The sequence below is a fragment of the Amphiura filiformis genome, chromosome 16, assembly GCF_039555335.1.
Source record: "Amphiura filiformis chromosome 16, Afil_fr2py, whole genome shotgun sequence".
NCBI lineage: Eukaryota > Metazoa > Echinodermata > Ophiuroidea > Amphilepidida > Amphiuridae > Amphiura > Amphiura filiformis.
In genome coordinates this window covers 61,806,167-61,832,947 of record NC_092643.1, presented here as the reverse complement: position 1 = coordinate 61,832,947, position 26,781 = coordinate 61,806,167, and the positions used below count along the sequence as shown (strand labels likewise).

Sequence of the window (26,781 nt, the reverse complement as noted above, 5' to 3'; positions counted from 1 at the left end):
CTCCCCTGCCCTCTAGCAGGACGAGAGCAAAGGCAGATGGAGGAAAGGGAGAATGGGCACGCTTAAACAAAGAGGTCTCCAAAACTGTTTAGGAGGACAAAAGGAACTACATCAAACGGAAGTGTGTGGAAATGGAAAGATGCAAGGGTGACACAAATATAGCTTTTGGTATCACCAAAGAACTTACTAAGAAGTGGACCCCCCAGGATGGATGTTATAAATGGGGTCAGTCCATATGATATCAAGGAGGTCCCCACCTGACCCCCTCAGATTTGCTTTATATTTTAGTCATATGTTGTACCTGTAAAAATATTAAAACCAGCAAATTTGAGGTCTGTAGCTCTTACGGATTTTCTGTGGCAGCCATTTAAAGTTGGAGTATGGGGTCTAATTTGGACTCAAAAGTTGCCCTTTAAATAAATGTCATCTTTGGGAGTCTGTGACTTCTTTACAGAAAAGAGAGAGGTCTGAAACCTTGTAGACACACTAACTGCATGCCAAATTAGTAAAAAAAAAAAAAAAAAAAATCTGTAATTGCGCGTTGTGTCACGGGGTCATTAAATATGCAAGAAAAAATGTAATGTTTTGTAAACTGGCAAGTTTAGCCCCCTAAATTCACATTTTTGTCAGATTAATTATTTTTGTTGTCACTGATGCTAAATATAGGTTAAATACAATACATATCCAAAAAATTGAGATCACAACTCGTTTACATTTCGAACAGCGCCCTCACGAAGATGAAATTTATTGCAAATTCAACATTTTCAGGGGGTCCAAAGTCGATGTGGTCCACCTTCAAAATTTATAAAACATTTTTTTTTTATATGACTACTAGTCTTAAATTACAACTTTGCAAAGTCCCAGTAATTGTCTAGGTTGACTTCATATAAAACGACAAGCCCAAAGTTGACCATTTTCTTATGATGATTGCATGTACTGCAAATGTGCCGAATTTGGAAGGCTTAAAGTCAAATTGGCCCCAACATGACATTTATTTAAAAGGCAACTTTTGAGTCCAAATTTAGACCCCCATACTCCAACTTTAAATGGCTGCCACAGAAAATCCGTAAGAGCTACAGACCTCAAATTTGCAGGTTTTAATATTTTTACAGGTACAACATATGACTAAAATATAAAGCAAATCTGAGGGGGTCAGGTGGGGACCTCCTTGATATCATATGGACTGACCCAATGATGAGAAAGGTAACACTCTTACCGAAAGTGAAGACATCAAGACACGATGGGTTCAGTATAGTTCCCAGCTGTTTGAGGCACAAGATGACAAGGTGTAAGTACAGTGTGAAACGAATGAGGAAGAACCTCCACCATTGAGATCTGAAGTTGACATTGCGATGGAACAAATGAAAAATGCTAAGTTACCTGGCATTGATAATGTAGAGTTGTGGAAGGTAACTGGGAAAGAAGGGATCGACCTAATATGGCGTCTATGTTGTATCATCTGGAAAAAGAACAAATGGCCGAGAGACTAGTGCAGGGCAGTATTTATTCCGCTGCCGAAGAAGGTAAATTTGAAAGAGTGCGCCAATCACCAGACCATCAGCCTGATTTGTCACGCAAGTAAAGAGCTTCCGAAGATCATCATCAAGAGAATGGAGAACAAAATGGAGCAAGAAATATCTGATGAGATTGAGCAGGCAGGATTTCGTGAAGGAAGGGTGACTAGAGACCAAATTGTCAATATCAGGAATGTGATTGAGACATGCAGAGAGCGTAGACTTCCTCTTCTGATTAACGAGTTTTCTGAGTAGCATGTCTTCTGGTTAAGCGGGTCATTTTAAATGAAAACAAGCCCGCTATTCAGAATTTGACGGGTATTCTGAATAGTGGGCCTTCTGAATAACGGGTCTTCTGAGTGACGGTTGCCCCAAGGTACGCCTACTTCGTGCAACTTTGTTTTCCATTGCTACATGCGAGTCTTTGCCTATGACCAAGAATGACAGGAAAAGAGTTGATACTTTTGAGATGTGGTGTTACAGGAGGCCTCTGCGAGTGACATGGAAAGACAGAATAACAAATTCCTGGATTCTCTACAAGATTGGTACAAGTCTACCAAAAACGGCATAATGGAAAGAAAGCTGAAGTATACTTTGGCCATATTGTCAGGAAACATGGAGGTGTACGTGTAGAAAATACATTTTGCAAGGGGATATGAAAGGCCGACGAGCAATGAGGCGTCCACCAACACGTACGTGAAGCTGGTTTCTAACCCAGGAATGCAAGGCGCAACACACTTGGCATCAGATCGAGTGAGATGACGTACTCTTGTGAAGACCACAGCAGCGCTACAGTGCACGACCTGACACAGAGCGAGCGAGTTAAAATTAAAATATACATGAACATGTTTGTACAGTTGTGTCAATACGAGAGTTTTAGGTTATTATGACCTCTTCGATAACACGGAGTCGTTCATAGATTTGAGGTCTCGAGATTTTACTAAAGAGATGACGTTTACCAAAACCTGCCTCTCGATCGGTACTGGGCGCAGCATGTTGACGGGTGGTTTTAAAGATTATCCGAGGTCAAAGGTCAACAATTTAAACTTTGTCCGATTGGGCTCAATCTAGGTGGGTGCATGGAATCGTCGATATGAGGGGCATCTATGCATACAATAAAATCGAGGTCTACCGAGGTCATCTATGGTTGTAATTTTAGACTTCTCCCGATTGGACTTAAACTTGGTGGGTGGAATTCTTCATATAAGGGGAGCATATAAAAAATAAATCGAGGTCATCCGGTCAAATGTCAATCAGGGGCTTCAAAGTTCGCCCGATTAGGCTTAACTTGGTGAAATTCTCCATAAGGCCTATCACAGGAGCATGAAATAAACCAAACCGAGGTCACTTAAGGTCAAGGTCATATGTGACCGTACACCACGAATGAACCGTAAATGTCCTCAATTGTATTCTGAGTTACAGTGTAAAATGGGCATGAAGGTCATATTCATAGGTATTTTTCAATTTGGTGCTACGTGTATCTCATTAAATGAGGTACACGTAGCACCAAATCGAGGTACCTATGAATACGACCTTCATGCCCATTTCACAGTGTAACTAGTCCCTATACTGACTGTAATAAAGTCAAGAGGCTCGTACACGTGTATTTATAATAATTATTACAAACAATTCTCAATTTTGCATGAGTTTTTAAATAATATTTTAAATAATATTTAAATAAACTCAAATTATTTTTAATATACTGTCAAAGCACTTAAATAAAACTAAATAAATATTTATTACATTATTATAAATGTTAAAATTTAAATGTAGTGAACAGTAGGTCACGACCTTGCAGCAGTTGAGTCAAATCAATAGCTCTACACGTTTATGACCATGACTTAATCCACTTAATCAATAAAGTTTATATTGTTGTGAATGAAAATTTGCATAAATCAATACTGTCAGAGATGCAGTTGATGGTCTCATGTGATATTTTTAACTTTTCTACATGCACAATTTTAACAAGAAAGTCGACGATTTGAGGTAACAGTCGACCTATATGATTGGTACTGTTAGAAAGATAAGATATAAAGCTTGAATCTAATTTGAAAAATTTGAAAAACTAATGGACAGAAGTTTCATACTAGTTGAATGAAAATTGGGGTCATTCGAGGTCAGAAGCAATCAGACAAAAGAACCAATGGGGTGTGTCTACTCTCCTGTGTGCCAATTGGCTGAAAAATTTGGTGGGTAAAGTTATTTTTTTATTGAGTAGTTACAGTGTGCATTTTACACTGTAACTCAGAATACAATTGAGGACATTTACGGCTCATTCGTGGTGTACGGTCACATATGGGGCCAAACGTTTGAGTATGACAGATTGGGCTTAAACATGGTATAGCATGACATCAAAGGTCAAACAAATAGTATCGCTATCATGCTGCTGGTGCTCTCACAGCCACAGGTGCTCTCACAGCCATAGATACATTTTTAATTTGCTTTTACTCTAATCTCATTAATTGTCTAACGTTTTGGCCCCTGGGCCTAATCATCCACCCACACACAGCCAGCATTTCGGAGCACTCCCTAGGGTTTAGCTTTTATTTTATCATTACTAGACTGTTGAATGGGTGTTAAAACTATGCTTATTTTGTTTATGTAGTCCCTGGGTAACAACATTTATTTGCGTATACATATACTTCACCCCGAATTTGAACCTATACGTGCTCTGATCTAAATATTAATCATAGTACTAGTTGGCCAAGAGTCAGCTAAAGAGTACAAATTCACACAGCTCAATAACCATATAATTATAATATCCCGAGTTTGAAGTATTGGAAATGCGCAATTTATTTTGATATGATCCATAAAGCAACGCATTTGGAAGGATTCTCATCCAACTTCACGTGAAAAGAAGTATACTTTTCCTGATTTTTCCTTACGGGACTTTGAATTCATCGTTTCTAGCAGCTACAGACGTTAACAGCAATAGGTCTACTATAAAATGGCGATGACCCCATCAGTAAATTCTACCACAGTAGCTGGTGTTGTTGGTATTGTCAGTGTAATAGCGTTGCTCAAATACATCATGACGTCACGTAGAGGCATACATGTGCCAACATTGCCGAAGGTAAGGCCCTTCACAATTAATTCTTAGTTTCCTGTTTCAAGTTTGAAAATAAAGGACGAGGTGACTTTTAATTATTAATTACCTTATTAATTATCTATTAATTAAATTATTAATTATCTATTACTTTCTTTATTTTGAAAATGTGGTCGTGACTATTATCAACATCTATTTGGTCATTTTGACTAAGACTACGGATTTAATTATTTTACCTTTATAATTGATTTTTTACATTAATATTAGTAGGGGACCCTACAATGCTCTTGTTTTATATTCATAATCAAAGTTGAGATGATCAAAAACAGATATTAGCAAATAAAAGTAATTAAAAAGTCAATTAAAAGATGAAAATACCTTTTATATAAATATTTTTCCATTCTTGATTTTGGACGCGCGAGGGAAACAGGAAACTAAGGATTGTAATTGGCCTAAGATAAGATTCATATATCAAATCATGTTTATAGTGCCATATTGATAATGTGCTATGCTGCAGTGTAGAATCTGCAAGTCTAAAAATGTCAACCAAAATCGCGCCCCAAACAATTCGATTGGAACCCTATTGTAAAACTCTTACTTTTAAGATTGCCTAATAATGCATGTGATGCGAGCGGACCGAGCTGGACATATTGCATATTTTTGCTGCTATGTTTCTATAATGCTGTTTTGAAATGTGCCCAAAAACAATTGTGCCAAATAATCGCTTGCCCCCCGGCCCCTTTCGATTTGCCAAAACTACTTAGACCACTCGTACACACACACCGTTGGGCATATGGCCATAAACACATATTAAAGGCTGATCTGAATACATAGACAAACAGCCACGATTTTGAGACTCCCAAGGTGGACCCTTTTTTGAGGAAATTGTTAACAATACTAGTAGATAAACCGTATTAAAGCAATTATTTTCAGCATCTGTACCTTTACCTTTTCTCATTCGATTTTTCAAGATTAATCCCCGCCTAAATTCAGCGACTCGGATGCCGACATAATAGTTATTGGTGGTGGTTTCACAGGGGCGACTTTTGCCGCCCGATGTGGTATGGACGGCAGAAAAGTTGTGATGATTGAGAAGAATTTGGGAATAGATGACACATTCCGTGGAGAAGGTCTACTGCCCGCTGGTGTTAATACTCTAGAAACACTTGGAATGAAAGGTAAATAAAATTATAAATGTTTTATAGATGCGGCTGTCCAACTGCTTACTCAGCAAAAGTATTGTGTTCCTATTTGAGCTCCCTGGCTTGTCTTGGGACTTCAAAACAAAAAACGAAATGCCCTTACCCCTTTGATTCTTGTGGGAAGGAACTTACATCATCTGTCCCACCACCGATACCAAGGATTTGCGTAATTTCAACATCTAGTCTTCTACACACATTAGTGACCCAACAGCAAGATGTCCTGGATTTGACCTGCCCGTCAACCATGGGTGAGACTAAAAGGGTCCATTGCCACTCTGACTTTGAGAAACAGTTGATTAATTTGACGACTGGACATTGAAGACTAAACTCATATAAAAGATAAAGGACTAGGGATTACCTAGCAGAAGAATAACATTCAAATGATTGAAAATCATTGATCACTCTATATCCCTCTTCTTTTGGTGTGCTTACATCGTAAGCACTACTACTCCGCCCCTAACCCCGACATTTTCTACTTTTTGAAAAAATATTTAAGTCAGCTTTTTTCCTTATCAATTATATTACTATTATTTTATCAATATAACTATAATTTTATCAATATCATAGATATTTTAGATGACGTGGATGGAAACTTTATAAAAGAATATGCTTTTTATGACATTCGACTTGGTGGTAAACCAGCCGTTGTGACACTTCCTGAACCAGGCATGTTGGTTATGCGTCACAGCTCACTGGTTGGTGCCCTCAGAAAGAAAGCTTTGTCTCAGCAATCGTGAGTATAATAATTTTTAAGATCTTCTGATACAGACTGTATCAAAATGAATGGTACAAATCCGTTTTGGTGTTTATTGAAAATCTCACATAAGGTCTTCTTGAAATAACCATAATTTATTATTATGTGACTGTTTATGACATTAACCAACAAATTATATGGATCCTATGTTGAATTTTGATGTGACAGTCATGTCCATAATCAAGGTTGATGGGAACCAATCATTTTGATACACCCTGTATCGTAGTAGCTAAGTCGGTACTACGATGAACAAAAGCCCATTTTCGAGCAAAATTGGTGTGTTTTTACCCGAAGAAGATTCCATTCCCACAACCTATATAGACCTTTCCTATAATTTGCACTTTCCTGCCTTTCTTGGGGTGAACATCGATATCACGCCCTTGTTGACCTGTAGTTATTTTATAATTATGTGATACCCTTCTCAATGTTCAACGCATTAATAGCGGAAAATGACAATTATGAAAAGGTCTATCTGAATACGAATAAGAGTTAAAATCTTTCTATATATGGATTACCAATACAGATGAATTTTCATGTTAATGATTGTTCGAATTCAGTTGGTCAATTCTCTTTTATTACAATTAGTTCTTGTTGGGGTTGTGCAATAATACCACCGTGGTGTATTATGAAGGGGTTACAAGCCAAAACGGGGGAGGGGGAGGGCAAGAAGTTGTGGCAGCTCGAAGGAGGAGGATGGGGGCGAGTAATTTTTGGTTCAGTTTTTGTGGTCGCGGTTTCAATATTGCGCCCTATAATTGTGTAAAAGTAAATAGTAATTCGGATCGCTTATTGTAGTAAATATAAGGTGTTATAATGATGTTCCTTTCTCAGCTGTAAGTTCCCAATTGTTGCTAAATTGCTTTATATTAATGTGTCTTGCATCGCTGCAGCGCTGTCTGGTGTGATAGAAAAGTGAGTCATTATTAACTAAATTAGAACAAGGGGCGCTATTTATCCTAAACCTAATTAACATAATTAAGTCGAAAAGACTTGTGTCGGAAAACAAGCACTTCAATTGACCATGGAAATAAAAGATCTACTATTTACTATTTTATACTGGTATCAGTTTAAACTTTAATTTTCAAATATTTATTCTTAGAGTGACAGTAATAGAAGGTGTTGGGAAGGAACTTCTGAAAGAAAACGGACGTGTGGTCGGTGTCAAGTATCGACGAAAGGACAGGATAATATGGAGGTAAATAAATATTTCGTATTACCTCTTTGAAAAGAGGAGCTGACGCTTAAAAAGGGCAAGGCAGATTTCAAGGGGACCAAAACTTGACGAACATTGTAAAATATTCAATTTCAGGGCGGCCAGTATCCCACGGGGGGACTTCTCATAGGGGAAAGGTTGCCCCTTGCCCCCACCTCACCTCTGGATAGGCCCCTGGGGCCTTGTTTTATTTTTTACCCATATAGAGACCAACACTTGACATTTGACCTTGATTCATATAACTCAAGAACTGTACATCGCAGATAGGTCAAACTATACTTTTTCTGAATCCTAATAATGAGAGCAATACAATTAGATGGTTTTATACATATTCACCCAATTTGAAATTTCAGCCCTGCTTTAGTGGTCATTTTTGTTTTATTCAAATTAGCATTTTCCCTTACTTCCTTTTTGCCCTTTTTTGATATGATTTCAGGAGGGTGTTTAGAGACACAAGCAAGCAAAAACATTGGTCATGTTGGTGCTCCAATTTTGTGTACCCATTATTTTACTCCAATTTACTAGTCTACAATCAGCACAAAAAAAGACTTACATATATGATTATGGTGAAAATCAATAGTGATTCACGCAAGCTAAGGTCAGGAGAGCGTAGCTAGTATGAGTTGTATTGATAAAGAAATAGTTCCATAAGAAGAAGTTGCTAGGGCCATAACATTTACTGAATGGCATGTTTAAAGTTTCATCAATCTACCTTCCGGTGATTTCCATAATCATTTGCAAAGAAACAGTGAGTCGATACGCAGATCGTCACTGCGCACGGTGAACTGCGCATCGACGATGACGTAGTCTTGGTTTAGATCGCAAAGTATTTCGGGAATTACCAAAATGGTCTATTTAATATTTCCACAGGAGATGAGAGCCCCATTGGTTGTAGTTAGTGATGGGCACTACCCTCATCTGTCAAGTGAATTTCAAACCACTTACAAACCAACCAGCAAATCATGCTGCTTGGCTCTCATGCTCAAGGATCATGAATTTGGCGAAGGATTTGGAAAGCACAGCCTTGAATTTGTCGTTGGAACTCTTCACGCGCAATGGAATGTATTTTATATAAACAAACGTGAGATTCGGTCAATGATCTACGTGAATGGACCTACACCATCAGATTTGAATAACTTTGTTGAGGAGAAGGTAGCACCATTTGCTCCAGGTAATAGCACTCCTCTCTTAAAACTCTATACCATTCCTATGTGGGTGATTATAAAATAACGAAATCGAACACAAGAAGGTCATTATATCGATGTTCACCCCATCAACGGTAGAAAATTGCCAATTATAGAAATGGTCTATTGCAATTGTAATATCTGTTAGTATTGTTATTTTTTCGTAGACAAAATTCTTGCTACTTTCATGATGTAACTTGCCTCTTACTTATCAGATCACATGAAAGAATCCTACCTTAGAAGCGCCAAGTCTGTTTCAAGAGTTCAGTCTGTACGAACAAAAAGCATGGCGGCAAATGTGGACAGTACTCCTGGGGTTCTAGTGCTGGGCGATGCGTTTAACAACCGACATCCTATAAATGCGTGTGGAATGACAGTAGCACTCAAAGACGTGTGTTATTGGTGGAATGCACTGTCTAATGTCAAAGATCTCAGTAAGTGTAAAGGCAAAGATAGTATAGTATATGTTTGCGTGCGGAGAGGGTACAGTACTTATATAAACAGTAGACTTCGGTTATATATATAAATGCGCTTTTATAAATGCGCACGTGACCAGATGGCCAGCACCATATTTGCATTACATCACTGTCAATCACTGAAATGGCGACCATTGAGGGAGTGGCTACAGTTGTGACCTTGTTTCGTGGCTAGCACTGGCAAGGAACATTGGCTGGAGGTTCGATGCTATAAATTTGCAAGGATAAATCATGGATATCGAAGGATCATGATTATTGCACAGCACCCCCACCCATGTACAAACATAACTAATTTTTATTTATTTATTTATTTATTTATTTATTTATTTATTTATTTATTTATTTATTTATTTATTTATTTATTTATTTATTTATTATTTTTTCCTGCACAAATTAATGCCGACCAAAATTTCGGAAATTTCAGGACCTTTTTTTTTGGGGGATTTTCTCAAATTGCAAATTATTTACAGATTTTGGTGATTTTTGGGTTATTAAAAAAACACCGACCGTAGAACAGGGTTTCTTTTTTCTTCGCCTTACTTATAATTTTAAAATATTATTTGTTCCCCCCCCTTTCGGTTAGGCAAAACCCACCTCCCCATTTTACACTTATAAATTAATTGTTTTTTTGCTTCCGTGTAAAGTAAAACTTTATAATCCGTTTGAACCCACCTGAACGAAATTGACGTATACAATTACAATATATAATACCATGACAATAATGTGACGATCAGTTACCATACTAGCTCCATGCATCTCATGCATCACATACGTGATTGTACGTCAAATTGTCATATAACGTATGAGCGTGATGTATAGTATACGAGCCTTCCTCAACATCTTCCAGCCGGGATGATTAGATCATGTATAATCCTTTACGTGTTTATACTTTAAGTTTACGTCAAAGGTGTACAAATTACCGATTTAGTATGGGGGACACAAAAAAGTGCTTAAAAACACACATTTTGAATTAGTTTTTTGTCAATTTTGATACTTATTGAATGTGAGCGAGCAATTGAGTATTAAGTTAGGGGTTGAGGAGGACGGGCGGGGACATCTAGTTCGAGAGGGCATTATTCCGAAAAGGGCTAAAGTTATAGTTTCGTCAATTTACGTTAAAATTAGAGTTAAAATTAGGGTCAGGGTTATGTTCAGTGGCGGCACTACGGGGGAATTTTCGTCAACATTACCTTAGCAATGGAAAAGGGCTCGGTATGGGCTCGGGCCCGAATATTCCCGCATAGTCCAGTCGAACAATAATCCTAAGGCTAATATCCCCGTGATCTATATCATACACATACTACATGGTTAGCGGAGAAATAGGGAAAATACCCGAGGCACTGGCTACGGGCCTAAAACCCCGAGCCAGTAGGATGTGATAGGCCTGTAGCAGTACCGAGGAAAACTAGTTTGACCTATTTCCCCGATTAAACCTATACCAAGCAGCATTTGTTTTTTACACCTCTTACATATTTGTGAGCTTATGGTGCCAATTATTTAGTTATCTTACATGTAATTCAAATAAATGAAAATTAACTTGCCATTCTTTATTGATCCAATATTCCACAATCAAGTTCAAAGTTACGGTAAGCTTATAAAGATTGATTTTTTTTAATGAAATAGCATAGCAGTGAAAATATTACATTCAATACGGATCCGACGTGCAAAATTCTAACGCCAAACACTGACACTGGGATTGAGGTTGTAGGGAAATAGCAGAAAATATTATCCAGTGAGTTGATAGTTTATTTCGTAGATCAGCTGGTGGTAGCTAAATCTAGTTTTGTTGTGTCGTACGCAATTGACCAATCAGTTTGCACCGTTAGCTCATTATGTAAGAGGTGTAATTAAAACGTTTTCTAGCTATAATGTTCGGTACACTGCTGTGTTTTCCCGCTCAAATAAGTCGCTCACGGTTGTTTGATGGGATCATTTATTAATTTTTGAAACAAAACATCATGTACAGCCAAATTTTAGGCTTAAACAGCTAAATGTGATATCATGCTAATGTATACAGAGGCTTTTGAGTCATTCTCAACTTTAATTTCCCCTCTGTTACAAAATTATTCACTTTTATTTTATAGCATTTTATAGCTTTTTCGTATATAAAATGTATCTATTAATGACAAAATTGGTGGCGCTATTTAGTTACTGGAAATTACTGTTTCAAGCTTTTAATACAAATAATTCCTATTATTTTTTTGATAAAATGTTTATAAAATTTCCTTGTTGCTTGTTTCACCTATTCCAACTGTTTTAATGGCAGTATTAACCATTAGCGCCATCTATAGTTTGCATTTAGTTAATAATGAAGCCAATTCTGTATACATCAAACAGCCGTGCGCTGTGGCACATTTCTGTCACAAATATTTGCCGCTGCAACTGTGGCAAAATGCACTCAAAACATCGAGTATAAAAAAATTATATGACGGTGGTAAGAATGATGTAATACAGTCTTTTTCTTTACCGACGTTACCTTAATCATGTTAGTCGGAATGTGTCTTTTTTTCAGCCGATGATAAAGCTATCTACGAACAAAAGCTTCGCTTCCACAAGGAACGACTAGATTGGGCGTATGCTCTAAATGTTATGGCTGAGTTATCTACTCGTCTTTTCAGTCTTAATGATGGTAAGATTATTGAAACAGATTACTCCCAATAAATAATATTGTTTTACCTCGAGGCTGACATTTTGAGGAATGTGAGACATTGTTGATTCCATGGGATATACTTGACGTTAAATGACGACATCTCAGGCCTACCCTCAAGGGCTTACTGTAAAGGTGAATTGCTAAAGTCATCTTTATTTCTTCCTTATGAATTTCCTACCAGAAAGCATAATAAAGATGCAACAGTTCATGATCAAAAGTTTGCGAAGCGTACCGGAGGAAGAGATCCAAACCGAATGACGTATCTGGCTTATTTGGAGGGTACGTATAGTATAAAACCATTAGTCAGTGGCGTAGCGTCATAGGGTCACAGGGGTTATGTACCCCAAATCGATCGGATTTAGAAAATCTCATAGGAACATTGCCGAAAAATGATTTGTGCCAAAATCGGCGGGACTCATAACATCATGTATTGGGTTGATTTTTAATGTTATATAATCTACATTACCAGTCATTTTCCATGGACGCCATAGGATTGATGTATTATTGCGTACAAACAGCTTGGCGCAAAATCTACGCGTGTTTCGGTGTTTTTTTATTTTTATAAGATATCACACAAAAAAGAATTACAAAGCAATCATAAAAAAAATCACAAAGATCACCTAAAAAAAAAAAATTGCACAAATTTAATTAACACTAGTGATACAATCCAGCAACAAATGTTGAAAAATCATAGCATACCTCATAGCATGGATCATGCAGCCATCAAAACTTAATGAAATAGATACAGCAAAAATTACAAATCAAACCTCCATTTACGGAAATGGGCAGAAAGCTTGTCTTTTCCCTTGGCAATAAAGTATTCTGTTTCCCTATTAAATTTAACATGGGCCCTAAATCCAATAAAAGTTGGCTTTTTATTTTGAAATTTACAAATATAAATATAATATTTTAAAATCAGGAATAATTGAGTAAGGAATTTATCACCTGGGACACCAAACATTTTATTAAATTTTGAACAGGAAAAATCAATATCATGTTTGTTAACAATTACAGAAATAAGCTCATTCCAAATTGGTTTGACAACTTCACAGTCACAAAACACATGAACAGTTGTCTCAGACATCTTATCACAAAAGGAACAATTTGGGGAATCCTTTCTTTTGATCTTAAAAGAAAGTCATTGAAGGCGATAGCCTTGTGAAATATCTTGAAATAAAATGAACGGAGACGAGTGTCAATAGAACATTTAAAATTATTAAAAGGTGAATTATTTCCCAATCCTCGCAAGAATCACAACTTGCTTCAAGATCATCCACCAACTCACTCCAATCACTCATACGCTTTTCAGGAATACACTTTTCATTCATAACAAAATAAGTGTACTTGGGAACTTTTGTATTTCTGAAAAGATCTTCTACAATACGATCAAAAACAATAGTATGAGTAATTTCAGCGGTTGGATTATCGAACCATGATCTGGGAATGTTTTTCATTAGAAAATTATATTTTTGTCTACCTCGGCGCGAAATATCAAAATCAAGGACTAATTCTTCAAAAAGCTTAAAATCAGGGAGAGGAGGATTAATTAAGTCACTAACAAACAAAATACCATTGTCCCACCATTCTTTGTAAAAAAAGTACTGTTTTGATTTTGATCTAATATTTTTATTATACCATAAGGACTGACAAGCTCCAAGGTCTGAAAAACTAACATCAAACAATAACTTAACAGCAATTTCCCTATAATAATACCAGGTTCTAAGTGAATCGGCTAATTGAGAACTCTGTAAATGTTTCAACACTCTTTCAGGAGCATATGAATGCCACAGGATATCACCATACAAATCATCCATTTTGTTAACTCAATTGATTTCCACAAAGACTTATAGTCATTGTCAAGCAAATGTTTAACCCAAGTCATTTTCTGTGCAATGGCAAAATTATAAGGATCAATCATACAAAGACCACATAATGAATAATCATTGCACAAGCATTTTCTTTTGACTCTATCATTACCCCCATTCCAAATGAATTTGAAAAACAATTTCTCAAGTTGTTTAAAAATGATTTAGGAATTTTGATAGACAATATTGAAAATAAAAATAAAAGTTGAGGCAGGAGAAGGGACTTAATAACACAGATTTTTCCAATCATAGAAAGGTTTCTAGAACGCCAACAATTTAAAGTACCCTCAATTTGTTTAAGCTTAACCTTAAAAATAAGATCAAACATAGAATCAATATTCAAGGAAAAGTGGATGCCTAATGTTTTAAATTGGTTTGTTTTCCAAGAAAGACCTTTATCTGACAATGGGAAGTGTAACGACCCTTTTTGCACCAATCCAGAGAGCTTCTGATTTGGATAAATTAATCTTGCAACCGGAACAATTTGAAGTTTACGTATTACTTGACTAACGAGTGCTTTTGTGAATTTACACAGTCGTAAGTTGGGACGCGCGCAGTAACAAAAACCGAATAATACTCGTCTATTATGAGCTGATCATAATATAATGCAGCTTATGTTTGATGTATATGAGAGTTTAGTTGCAAAAGCCTTTATATCCACTTTTTGACTTTTTGAAAAAACAGCTTTTTTTAATTGTGCAAAAATTACTTGTTCAATTTGATTCATTTTGGTTTTGAATAAAATGCTGATGAATAGAAACTAAAAGAATAGGTTTGGTGCAATTTTCAAGCCTTCCTATTTATTTTATTATTTATTTTATATCGCGCCTTCTGTGGATGTAAGGGCTTTTACAACTAAATAAATGTATCCCTTTTCTAGAAACCACTTTTGCAATCGAATTCGAGCCCATGCCTTTGGCACTACTTTTTGTAACTTGACTAATGCTTTCAAAATCAAAAGGAAAAATTAAAATATCTCATTCACTTTTTTAAATATAAATTTTTATTAAATTCGGCAAAACGCCATTTTGAGTATTTCCGAAGCTACAACTTTTGTTAATTATTAAAATGATTATTTCAAGCATTGTGACCCCGGGATTGTGACCCAAACAGAGTTCCTTTTGGTTTTAATAGGTAAAGAACATTCAAGGCTACATGAATTTGGCTGCACAATTTGCGAAATTTGCTGCACAATGTGCGAAATTGGGTGCACTATTTAGAATTTTGAATGCGTATTAAATGAAATAGATTGCACATTTGCTAAATTGAAATCGAGAATGTAAGCGTTCATTCAATTTCGCGCGAAAAGGAATGACACTTATACTAAACTGAACGACCAAAGTTTGAAATTGGACGGGAAAACCTATATTATACATCAAAATAGTCAAACAAAACTATTTTATAATTCATTTTAAGTTCAGATTTCCGGAAATTCCCTAAGATTTCCCAAACAGGAAATATACGATATCAATTTCACCCAGAGGTGATGTAAGGGCTTTTCCAACTGAGTTCTTCATATTTGTAAAAGGCTCCGTCAGTTTTGATTCTAATCTCGCTTAATGTACAGTACACCGGAGATCAAGGAATGATACGAGAAGTGTTATAAACTACATTTTGTTGAAATCGGTAACTTGCTCTTGAATCATTGAAAATGAAACTATTTGATTCATTATTCGACCGTGTCTAATATTTCTGCCTGTATTTTTCACAGGACTATAACCGATCCAAAGGCCGTGAATAATATGCTTGATGGAACAATTCAGGGTACTATTCAAGAGATCTACGACACACAGCCATATCTATATGCTGTCTGGGAAGCTATGAAAGTTCGGAGAAAATGGAACGCTATGATGAAAGAGATCATGGAACCTTATGCTTAATGCCCCTATCAGACTTTCATGCCGCTTGTGGCATGACGTATCAGCCAATGACAAGCCTGATATTATGGGCGCAGGACACCAAATCACACACGAAAGGTGCAATGGTGATGAGTTCCGGTTGAAAGTATATATTGCTACTCGGAGACAGTGTGGGGTCAAAACCGATTGCAATATCTGCAAACATAAAGTATCCCCAAACTACTCCCAATTATTCATAAATCAAAGGCAGTCCTTCAAATTTCCATTTTGCAAAATATGAAGATCAAATCTTGTGAACTTTTATTCTTACATCAATTAATAAAAAAAACTGAATCTATAAAGTTAACCAAAATTGAAGCTTAAATGAAAAGTCAGTCCTTACAGGGATGGCGTAAAAAATTAAAAATATTATCACGCGGGGTAAAATTTGAAATTTGTTGAATTTTACGTGCTTTTCAGTGGAGAGTACGTGCTTCTCACTGGAGAGTTATTTGGTGGTCTGCGCCCTTTGCCCGTTTATCTGCAATGCACAAGCGTTGTATCAGCGACAAGCGGCATGGCAGTGTGAAACCAGCTATAAACATATATAATAATATAATACAATAATACAATACAATATAATACAATAATGAGAGACAATTTATAAACCCGATACTATCATACAAAACGGAATACATTTATTAGTAACGCATGTATATTTATGGAGACATCGAAAGCTTTGGATTGACCACAAAATACTATATCATTATGGTTTTAGGAGACTAAAATGATTTAGTAAATAGAAAACAGCTTGCTTGTTTCATACAACTCAGGCTTGTCACGTGCAGAAAACGTATGGTGTGCTTCAAGTGTTATTGTTTTTGGTCCGGTAGTTTTGTTAAAGGACATTATGAACGACATTTGCATCTAACTTGTAACTCAGGTGTTTGTCAAAAGTTAAACTGCAACTAGAATTTGTTGATTTAATTAATTAAATTTCGCCCAAACTGGTGAGAAATACGTTACAATAATTGTGCCGTTGACCATGTTGATATATTATTTTGAACAATAACTATAAAGAATTAACAGAGCTATCAAACTTTTGACAAAGTATAAAGCTATCTACGAACAATATTTACAATTTAGATAAAGAAATGTCAAAAAATAGTCAAGAAAATTGCCGAATCTTGAATAAATCTGAACAAAATGAATTTCCTAGTGGACTATTTTCCTTGCTTTTTCGGTGACGCGGTTGTCTCCCAATGATATAATGCGTTATTATCCAATCAGTGCTGTCCTTAGAAAACGAGCCCCGAATTGATCTAATCACAGACGTCGTAATGAATTTGCATTGTAAAGGATTTGAAACTGTATGTTGCAATATGACTGTCACAAATGCCGTATTTTTTTCTTTTTCATGTTTTTCAGGATTATTCGGATTGCCATGAATATAAACGCACTTACAATATTTGGTTCACAAATATTTAAATTCAATGCTAAATTTGTAGCTGGATGTGAAAATCAAAACACTCCAGCGAGTTCGCATAATTTAGATATCGGTTCAATGTGCGACCCGTTCTTGCAAAACCCGAACAATGTCAACAGACCTGATTTTGAGACAGAGGCCTTTAAAAGATTATATAGACAAATTAATGCAACTTTTGAAATAAGTTTTTGATGTTTAAGCTTTGAAACCTTTTATAGACCTACTTATCAAATCCCAAAAGTATTTACAAAAATGGGATTTTTAATCAATAATTGCTTTACTCTAAAAAAAATTTGGGCAAAAAATTTGCAAAATATCTTGTCAACAATTAGATAACATTCTGTATTCAAAAATATTTTATGAATGTTATTAAAACGCTTTCATGCCCTTCATATATAACCCGACATTTAAACCTTTTCTTTTACTTGGTTAATTTCATTGCTTCCTTCGCGAAATTGTATTCACGGAGTTTCATAATCAGGGGTGTGGTTAGGGGGCGGGAGGAACCCTATCCCTGCTTGCCCCAATGAGTTGACCGTTATACATGCTTTAATGTATGATTGGTATTTCGAAACCCCACCTAAAAGGCAGATACACCCCCTCGATCCCTGCCCTCGATTGGGAAAGTTAATTTACGCCACTGAATCCTGGGCAAATTGCATGATATCTAGTAGGCTATAATTATTTGTATGTCAAAATCTTATTATATGTTTTACAGCTACATTAAAATACCAAAACGAAAAACTTGACTTGTTCCTGGTTTTGAGGCACGAATCACTTTTTTCCTATAGCTGTTAACAAAACACTTTCAAATGTATATAATTGTCTTCGAATATCTTATTGTGTTTACTTGATGCGATCGATAGCAATGATTTAAGATGCACTTATCTCTTTCATTTCCATCAATTACAATGAACAAATCTTCCTTTAGCGAATTGACATATATAATTCTAGACTTGAGCTTAGAATCAATCGAAAAAACAATTCAATGGGATTTTCATTGGGCTATTCCAGTTGAAATCCATATGGAAGACATGAAGTTAATCTCCCACACATGGGTGTAGATTCCAAATGGAGTCATCCATTCAGGTAACTCCACTCGAAATTCACATTAAAAACCTCGCGTCGAGGATTTGCCAAGTTAAAAAATAACGGTTACTTAATGAAATAACGGTTAGTTCATGAAAAGAAGAAGTGAAATTGAGCAAAACGCGACGAGGTTTATTTGCCCGTAAGAGAGCTCTATTGTTCCGCTATTGTATCCGCTATTGTATCCACTATTGTATTCTATTCATAAAAGCTACTGCAAGAATCGCGGCAATCCCTGATATCGCTGGTGTCTACCGCCGGCGTTTCGTATTTATTAACATTCAAAATGATCCGATACTCTTACATTTATAGACTTATTCCCGCTTTTTATATAATATTCAGAAATTGCAATTATGAAAACTACAAACTTTGAAAGTGAAAATATATTACCATCGAAAATATATCATACTTAAATTCTATAGAATCTATAGAGGCATTGCATGTGACGTATCATCCCGTAAATATGGCAGACTACTCAAATGCATTCAACAAAAGCATGATTGCAATCTACCGTGACAGTTCGTCTCACACACATAACCCTGCACTACGATCAAATAGGTTGATGACAACATTTGATTGAATGGACTTTACTCCGCCATAACTACGGTGAAGGACACCGGTTCAAATTCTTTGTTTGGAGCCAATCAATAATTTCATGCAGGGCCTCTATAGATACCCAACCCAGAAGTGCCCATTTATATCTAATTTTTTGTAATCGCGCCCAAATATCCCCGCAAATATCTTATACACGGTTTTATTGATTCATTTTGGGCATTTCAAAAGATAGAAGTCGTCAAAAATGGCAACATCCATTGATAGCAATGGTTGAGTAAACATTGTCTAAACACTAGATAAAAAGACAGCTTTGTACTACAGAGAAGATGTGAGGAAAAGGAGATAGATCCAGCTATCCTCAAACAAAATATGTGTGCTGCCGCTCATTCAAAAGTAATCACGCTATTCAGGTTTAACAATAAAATACAATAAAGGGGTTCGAACCCATGATGGGTGTGATACACAACTTGCTGCTTAATAGTTTTAGGGAAAGGTCAGTGTCTGTATATCATCATACTATGCATACCATGCATGCAGACCCTAACATCCAGTTATATTTCAAATAAAATATGACCGAAGTTCCACATACTGCAGTTACTGTCCGTTTTCCTATAGACAATACACAATGCTCTTACCATTGACCCGTGACCTCTACAAATAGCCTACGTTAAAAGTATGGGGATTTGCCTAGTTAACGTCGCTGTGTGAAAAATAACCGGCCAATATTAAAAGTACTCTTCTAAAGTTCTAGAAAATATAGTTTTGTAACATGGCCTAAATTTTTAGCTAATTTAGATGTTTGGAAATATGCGTACTTTGGTGTTTTAGTGTATGTTATAGGTAATAGTACATTGCCTAGTTAACGTCGCTGTGTGAAAATAACCGGCCAATATTAAAAGTACTCTTCTAAAATTCTAGAAAATATAGTTTTGTAACATGTCCTAAATTTTAGCTAATTTAGATGTTTGGAAATATGCGTACTTTGGTGTTTTAGGAAGGATATGTAAACGACAGATAACACCAAAAATATGAAGAAATTATTTCCAAACCGTGTTAAGTCTGCAAACCACCATGCTTCTCATTTTCAAGAACGCTGGTTGACAACAAGCACGTATTGACTCATTTCGTAAACAAAGACCACACAGAATTGTTCTCTAGCGCTCGCTTTATAATCGTTCACCCAACTGAAACTATAATCCCAGCCCATTGCTCCATTGTACGTGTAAAGCAGAAACATATGTTGTGTGTATTTAACCAGAGAAGATATGATTTAATCAGTTGAGCTGTTTTCAATGAGTGTTATCTTGGTTTAATAGCTTTTAATGGGGTTTAAGTCCTGCAAAGGTCGAGGTGAATTCTACTGTAGACATGACTGCATCATGATGGCAAATTATAATTTCTGACGCTTGTTGACTCTTTCAACCTCTACGATACAGACTATTTTCAATTGAATATATGAATACAAAAACCACCCAAGTCCATACTGTGGCCAATGGGAATTTGTTGCTATGCATAGGCCTGTCATATGTATGAAAAAACAACTCAAATTCATCCATTGTGTCTATTGAGCATGTGAAAAATAGCACGTATGAAAGAATAACCCAAGTCCATAATTTGAGTCTTGTAGCACATTGATTGAAATCCAGTATGTATAAAAGTCCGCTTGTAACACATTCATTGCTGGAGAGTGACTTTTGAAAAAAAAATGGGTTTAATAAAGGAAAGTGTGTGGTTTATATTACATGGCAGAATGCTTACCAGCATTATACATACCTGTGTGCTTTATTTTGTATTATCTTACTAGTGGTAATCTCATTCAAACATTGTTGTCTTTGTATATGATTCAAAAAACCACCCAAGTCCACAATTTAAAATGAACCCCACGAAGTCCCTGAAATGCTAATCGTCATACTTAATACAGTTTAACCCAGTCATTTGCACGTAAAACTTACCATATTGACCAGGTAAATATAACTGAAGGAATTAAAATGATACACAGGTTTTTCTCTCAAAATCACTTCCCATGGACTTGGGTGGGTTTTGTATTCATGTATTCAATTATCAAAATATCTTTATTAGGTTTGTAGGAAATGACAGGAAAATACATACAACAATAAAATAAACATGATCAACAATCATCCCTTTTCTAAGAAAATCCTAAAACACTCTCCCTAAATAATTATAATTCGAAATAATAACACCTATTCATTTATTCATTATAAACTTCTCGCAAACTGGAATGTGTATGTGGTGAATTGTAATTTTAATAACCGATATATGGAAACAAACAGGTACTATAATATTATTCAAAATCAAGAATAATATCAAACAAATCCTCCTACTCGAACAGTACACTTAATTTAGGCCCGGGATTTAGTCCTGCATTATGATTATAGACCTAAGGTAAAAATACTTGAAGAGATAACAAGAAACCTTTCGTGCTTGGCCACTGTAGTGCTTGGCTGATCCTTGCTGGATGAAGGTCAATATTGATCTATTATGTGAGTGAAATCAAACACCGTGTCCTCGTTGCTACTCCCATGTAATCGAAGGTCGTAAAATTAATCCGATAACAATAGAGGGTATTCATTACTACATCATTGATGTGGTTGCTCAATGCTCATGCATAAAATTCTTCCACATAGGCTGTTTAGCTTAATCATGTTAATCGGGAAGTGACCTCTTGAAATGATATCATCACACTGATCAGAATGATCTTTATGTTATTACAGTGCGGCCCACATAAAATGTTCAACACAAAGTGAACGATGTTATAACTTGGAGGGCTAACAAACCAACACCGCCAAATTCGACTGACGTGTGTACAACGTGAGAAGCTATGAGGAAATGGAACACTCGTTGTCTGATAATGCTTTTTTTTTATGGTTCGGATAGCGGTTACTTAGCAGCTCTCGTTCCGCTTGGGTTTATTGAATACACTCTATATATAGTCACCAATATGTCGTTTCAGTCCCTGGCTGAACTATAGGGTTCAGCTATTATTTTTAAATAATTCTTTTACCCCATGCAGCTGATTGGGGTGGTTACGGTCGTTTAAAACCACTAACCGCGAAATGAGGATATCGAACATAGGCCCGCAGGGCTACAAAAACTGCTAACCGCGAAATATGGATATCCAACTAGTTTGCCCCTCGAAGCTGTAAAAAACCACTCATCGCGAAATATGGATATCCAACTAGTTTGCCCCGCAGGGCTACAAAGAACCACAAACCGCGAAATATGGATATCCAACAAGTTTGCCCCGCAGGGCTACAAAGAACTGCTAACCGCGAAATATGGATATCCAACTCGTTTGCCCCTCGAAGCTTCAATAAACCACTCATCGCGAAATATGGATATCCAACTAGTTTGCCCGCAGGGCTACAAAGAACCGTTAACCGCGATATATGGATATCCAACTACTTCGCCTCGCATGGCTACAAAGAACCACTTACCGCGCAATATCTTTTTACCACAAAAAAAGAATTAATATCTACCAAAACACGTTTCAAAACGTAAAAAGGGGCCAAGTTTAAAAATCTTTCCTGTGTGGCTTTTCACCCTTTTTTAGACTACTCCGTAGTCCACTTGCCCATTGTCATGATTGTGCATACTCTGGATATTGCATTTAAGCTTAAAACTCCGATTTAATTAATTTGGGCACAATTGATAGATTTTCACAACTGATCATCTTTTCAGTCACCGTACTCCCTCTGTATGTTAGCTTCCCAAGATTTTTAACTCGTAATAAACTAGCAGATTCTAAAATTAGAATTGTTCAGTATTGAAGTGGCATTATAGTTATGCTATTATGATATGTTGCATTCAATAATATAAGCCTACGTATACTTTACTTTTACTGTCACAAATATAATTATATAAACTTTTTCATAACAATTTTATACTAGTATTTTGATGTAATAAATATCAGTATAATTTCGAGTTCAACTGAATGCGTTCATCATGATTAATAACGTATTTTTATTTATCAAAAATCGACTATGGCATAGTCTACCCTTTTTTAAATTTGGTCCCATTTATGAAAGTTTCTAAAGACCCATACGAAGTCATCTTTAGGCTACTTGTTTGTTTTCTTAGTTGTCAGTGTTCATTTTGTAGAGTAAATTAATTAATGTTCGTGCTTGATTGAAGTTTTTCCGTAAAGACGTTATAATGTATTTTGATTTAAGCAAAAGTAGCAAATACTCACTTTGTTAAATTCTTCATCGTCTTGTGCGATCCTGCGCCTTATGTACAGATGTAGGGCCTATAATATGTAACAGGTTGACAGACAGTCAATTTGCTAAGTATATATATAATACTCTACTACTCTTTATGAACACGCAATATAATGAAACATAAACCTTCAAATGTTTTTGATAATACATAGCCTACGTCATATTGCACCGCTTTCGAACAGTCTTAAACCTAATTGTTGCATGTAGAAATTAGGACTCATTCTTCATGTTATTACGGTACCACTTTACTGAATGGGACCAAGTTTAAAAAAAGGGTGAAAAGCCACACAGGAAAGATTTTTAAACTTGGCCCCTTTTACGTTTTGAAACATGTTTTGGTAGATTACCTTTGCGGAAGATAAAAAGTCATGCCTTCCATTGGGGTGCAGGGATTTCAACTGTCAAATAGCCATTGACCACTTGTCAAAGCATGAAGATTTCCTTTATTAATTTTGTTTAAATATATTTCCGAGTAATCAAATATTACGTCTTCTGATATTCTAATTTTCAATCCATTTCAATGTTGAAGACTTAATCTGAAAGCAATATATCGCTATTGTTGTTTCATGAAGGAGTCCTTGTAACAAATTGTGGTTGCCGCTTCGTTGTAAGTAAATATTGGCAGGAATAAATCAGACATATAAGTATCATCGAAATCGTATAAGTTAGTCTTATTATGTAATGGGCAGACTTGTAGTGACTCGCCTCGAAATGACTCGACTCGACTCGACTCGAGTTTTGGTGACTCGATGACTCGACTCGAGGCAAGGTGACTCGACGAATCGACTCGACTCGAGGGTTGGTGAATCGATGACTCGACTCGACTCGAAATTTAATGACTCGACTCGATGACTCGAGGCTTGTGACTCGAGTCACTGTGGCTGAATCGACTTTTTAAAAATGACTCGAAAATATAAATTATACCTTAATATTTCTAATAATACCTGCATGTTTTCTTCCACACATCTCAGTGTATTGTGATTCTTATATTTTACAAAGTGGGCTTACTATCTCTCAGCATCTTTATAATAACTAAAAATATAAATTATATGTATGTGTGTTCAATGTACATGCATGATTGCCTGTCGATCTGGCTAAAGGATCCACCATTTTTTTTACATGCTTCAAATTTGGCATGGTGGAAAAGTCCATTGTCCATCATTGCTGATTACCAGACTTGTAGTGCTCGTACCCGTACTCGAGTCCCAATTTCCATACCCGTACCCGTACTTGTACCCATGGCTTTGGACCCGTACTCGTACTCATGGCCTATTTTGTCTTCGGACTCATGGACTGGGTCCCGTACCCGTACCCGTACTCATGGCCTGGGACCCGGACCCATATTCATGGCATGGGACCTGTACCCGTATTCATGGTACGGGACACGTACCCGTACCCATGCATGGGTACCATACAGTATATGGCTACACAAATGCAGGAAATCCCACTGTGAGTCCTCTGATCATAATCAAAACAAATAGGTTACATCATGGATGGGGTTGGGTGGGGAGTAACGCATGGATCCAGATAGCAAGCTATAGCAAGTGCCCTTAATTTGATTTTAGCCTGGTCCTGGGCCCTGAAAAAGGTAAATCCAGCCCTGGCTACACAAAATGTACATGAATGCTACAGACATGTCATTGTAACAGCCTGTGCACACACCCTACATGTATGCTACATGTCTCATTCACACAATGACTGATCAATACAGAAAAAAAACCCAGCAAACTGGGAAAACATTTCAAGATACTTTCTTTTTTGTGGTGAATTTCAAGTCATCATGCTAAAATATCATTATTATAGCTTTTATTAATCATTTTGATATTCCCCATCCAAATACACTCCTCTACATGCTGCACACATGAAGAACTACATTGCAATGTGACTGACTGGTGTGAGCAATGTGACTGACTGGCATGACCTGAAACCCGTACCCATGGATGGGACCCGTACCCGTACAAGTACTCGTGGTCCGGGACACGCACCCGTACCCATACTCATGGCGGGTCCTAATGGCAATACTACAAGTCTGACTGATTACTGATTTCCACAATGCACTGGATGGAGCACATAGATTCATAAATTAATATTATGTACTCTCACTGGGATTTTAATTTAAAAAAAGTACAAATTCATGCAAATTGGGCTATCAAGTTGACAGCTGGTATCATGAGCATATAAAACGTGAAGTGACTCGAAATGACTCGACAAAATATATCCGACTCGACTCGACTCGACTCGACAGAATGGCCTGACTCGACTCGACTCGACTCGACTGATAACTTCAAATGACTCGACTCGACTCGGACTCGAAGGCTTCATGACTCGACTCGACTCGAGACTCGAGGGCTCGATGACTCGACTCGACTCGGACTCGACTTTCAGTGACTCGACTACAAGTCTGGTAATGGGTGAGACACTTTTGAAAAGTTGGGCCAGGAATTGGAGGGATCTGCCATGTTTACTATGAGTTTTTGCCTAAATATTTATCACAGATAAATCAAAATTTATGGCGCATGAGAAAAGGTGGAAAAAGTAAAAAGGGATGCTATGATATGTGTATGCCAAATAAACATCTCAAAAAAGTAACTTATTATATGTTTACAGCTGCATCAAAATATTTAAACGCAAAACTTGAGTTTGGTGAGATTGCGTAAACCTTTTTTTTCTCAAATTCAAATACGAATACGTAACAATCCATAGCTTTTTAATGCCCATGGGTGCAAGTTAGAGACGACGGTTGCAAAGAATGAAAAACACTCGATGATATCGGCTTATTCGGCGGTCAAATACTTAAAATCTGTAAAATTACTAACCGTTCAGTACAAAGTTATGTGGAAAAAGGTATTTTTGTTGTGTCCTGTTCTTACTTCCACTAAATAGTAAATATCTATCGAATATTTATGATGTTACGAAGCAATCCTTGTATAGAATAAATGGAGTGATATTTTAAAAACTATTCTTTCTTTGGCGGCCGGCAGTTGTGAAGATAAATATTGCGGTGTGTGTGAGTTTCATCGTTTGAAATGCTGGTAGAATTGGGGGGGGGGGAAGTGCCCGGTTTTGGGAGAATCACAAAAACGAATTTTCCACCAAAATGTTTTGACCACCCTATGCACTTCAAAATTATTTTGACCATTTTATAGAAAGAATGATATGATATTACTCACTGTGAACAACCTAGTCCCAGTCCATGCGTTTTAAAGGGTTTATTATTTTATTAATACTAGAATGTCAAAACTGAAATATTTCGCTTGGGAAATGACCAATGACTCATATCCTTTTAATATAATTCAAGGTAGTTTTCAAATTAATATAATGCATTCTCATCTGACAGGCTGCAGTTCTTGAACCTCAATATATATATAGAATGAACTTTGATTGTATGGGTACGAATAATTCACTGTCCAAAACTTGAGGTCAATTCTTGAACAACACGAAAATGACTGATGAATTGTTGTTTGAAATTATGCTTATCAGTCCCTGTACAGTAAACAACTTTTATCATTTTGCGTACAGTTGTTGACACCGAACTTGACACCGAACTTGACCATCTATGTACTCTGAATATTATAAATATTATCTAAGAGAACTTCACACAGTATGCGCAATTAACTTTTCGTTCCAATTTAAAGAAACGCAGTTACGTTAACGTTCAAGGATCCTCATTC

The 26,781-nt window shown here is 36.4% G+C and overlaps 1 protein-coding gene across 2 annotated transcripts; it reads left to right on the top strand.

Annotated features, from left to right (window-relative positions):
• The first annotated feature begins 5,607 nt into the window (after positions 1–5,607).
• On the top strand, positions 5,608–15,850 carry LOC140136306 (squalene monooxygenase-like). Of its 2 annotated transcripts, XM_072158032.1 has the most exons (8): positions 5,608–5,738; positions 6,330–6,495; positions 7,616–7,711; positions 8,600–8,900; positions 9,129–9,347; positions 11,902–12,018; positions 12,221–12,318; positions 15,616–15,850. In XM_072158032.1, exons 3-7 carry the CDS (start codon positions 7,706–7,708, stop codon positions 12,295–12,297), a joined length of 720 nt encoding a protein of 239 aa, XP_072014133.1. In that variant the 5' UTR covers positions 5,608–5,738; positions 6,330–6,495; positions 7,616–7,705; the 3' UTR covers positions 12,298–12,318; positions 15,616–15,850. The 2 variants fall into 2 exon arrangements, with proteins under 2 accessions (XP_072014133.1, XP_072014132.1); XM_072158031.1 differs by lacking the exons at positions 5,608–5,738; positions 6,330–6,495; positions 7,616–7,711 and having other exon boundaries at positions 8,278–8,900.
• The last annotated feature ends 10,931 nt before the right edge of the window (positions 15,851–26,781 follow it).

Excerpts from the sequence above, each read along its gene's own strand:
- LOC140136306 (XM_072158031.1), top strand. The coding sequence starts at position 8,576 with ATGGTCTATTTAATATTTCCACAGGAGATGAGAGCCCCATTGGTTGTA. Across the intron at positions 8,901-9,128 it reads GGTAGCACCATTTGCTCCAG|ATCACATGAAAGAATCCTAC; the intron begins GTAATAGCACTC and ends CTTACTTATCAG. Across the intron at positions 9,348-11,901 it reads GTCTAATGTCAAAGATCTCA|CCGATGATAAAGCTATCTAC; the intron begins GTAAGTGTAAAG and ends TCTTTTTTTCAG.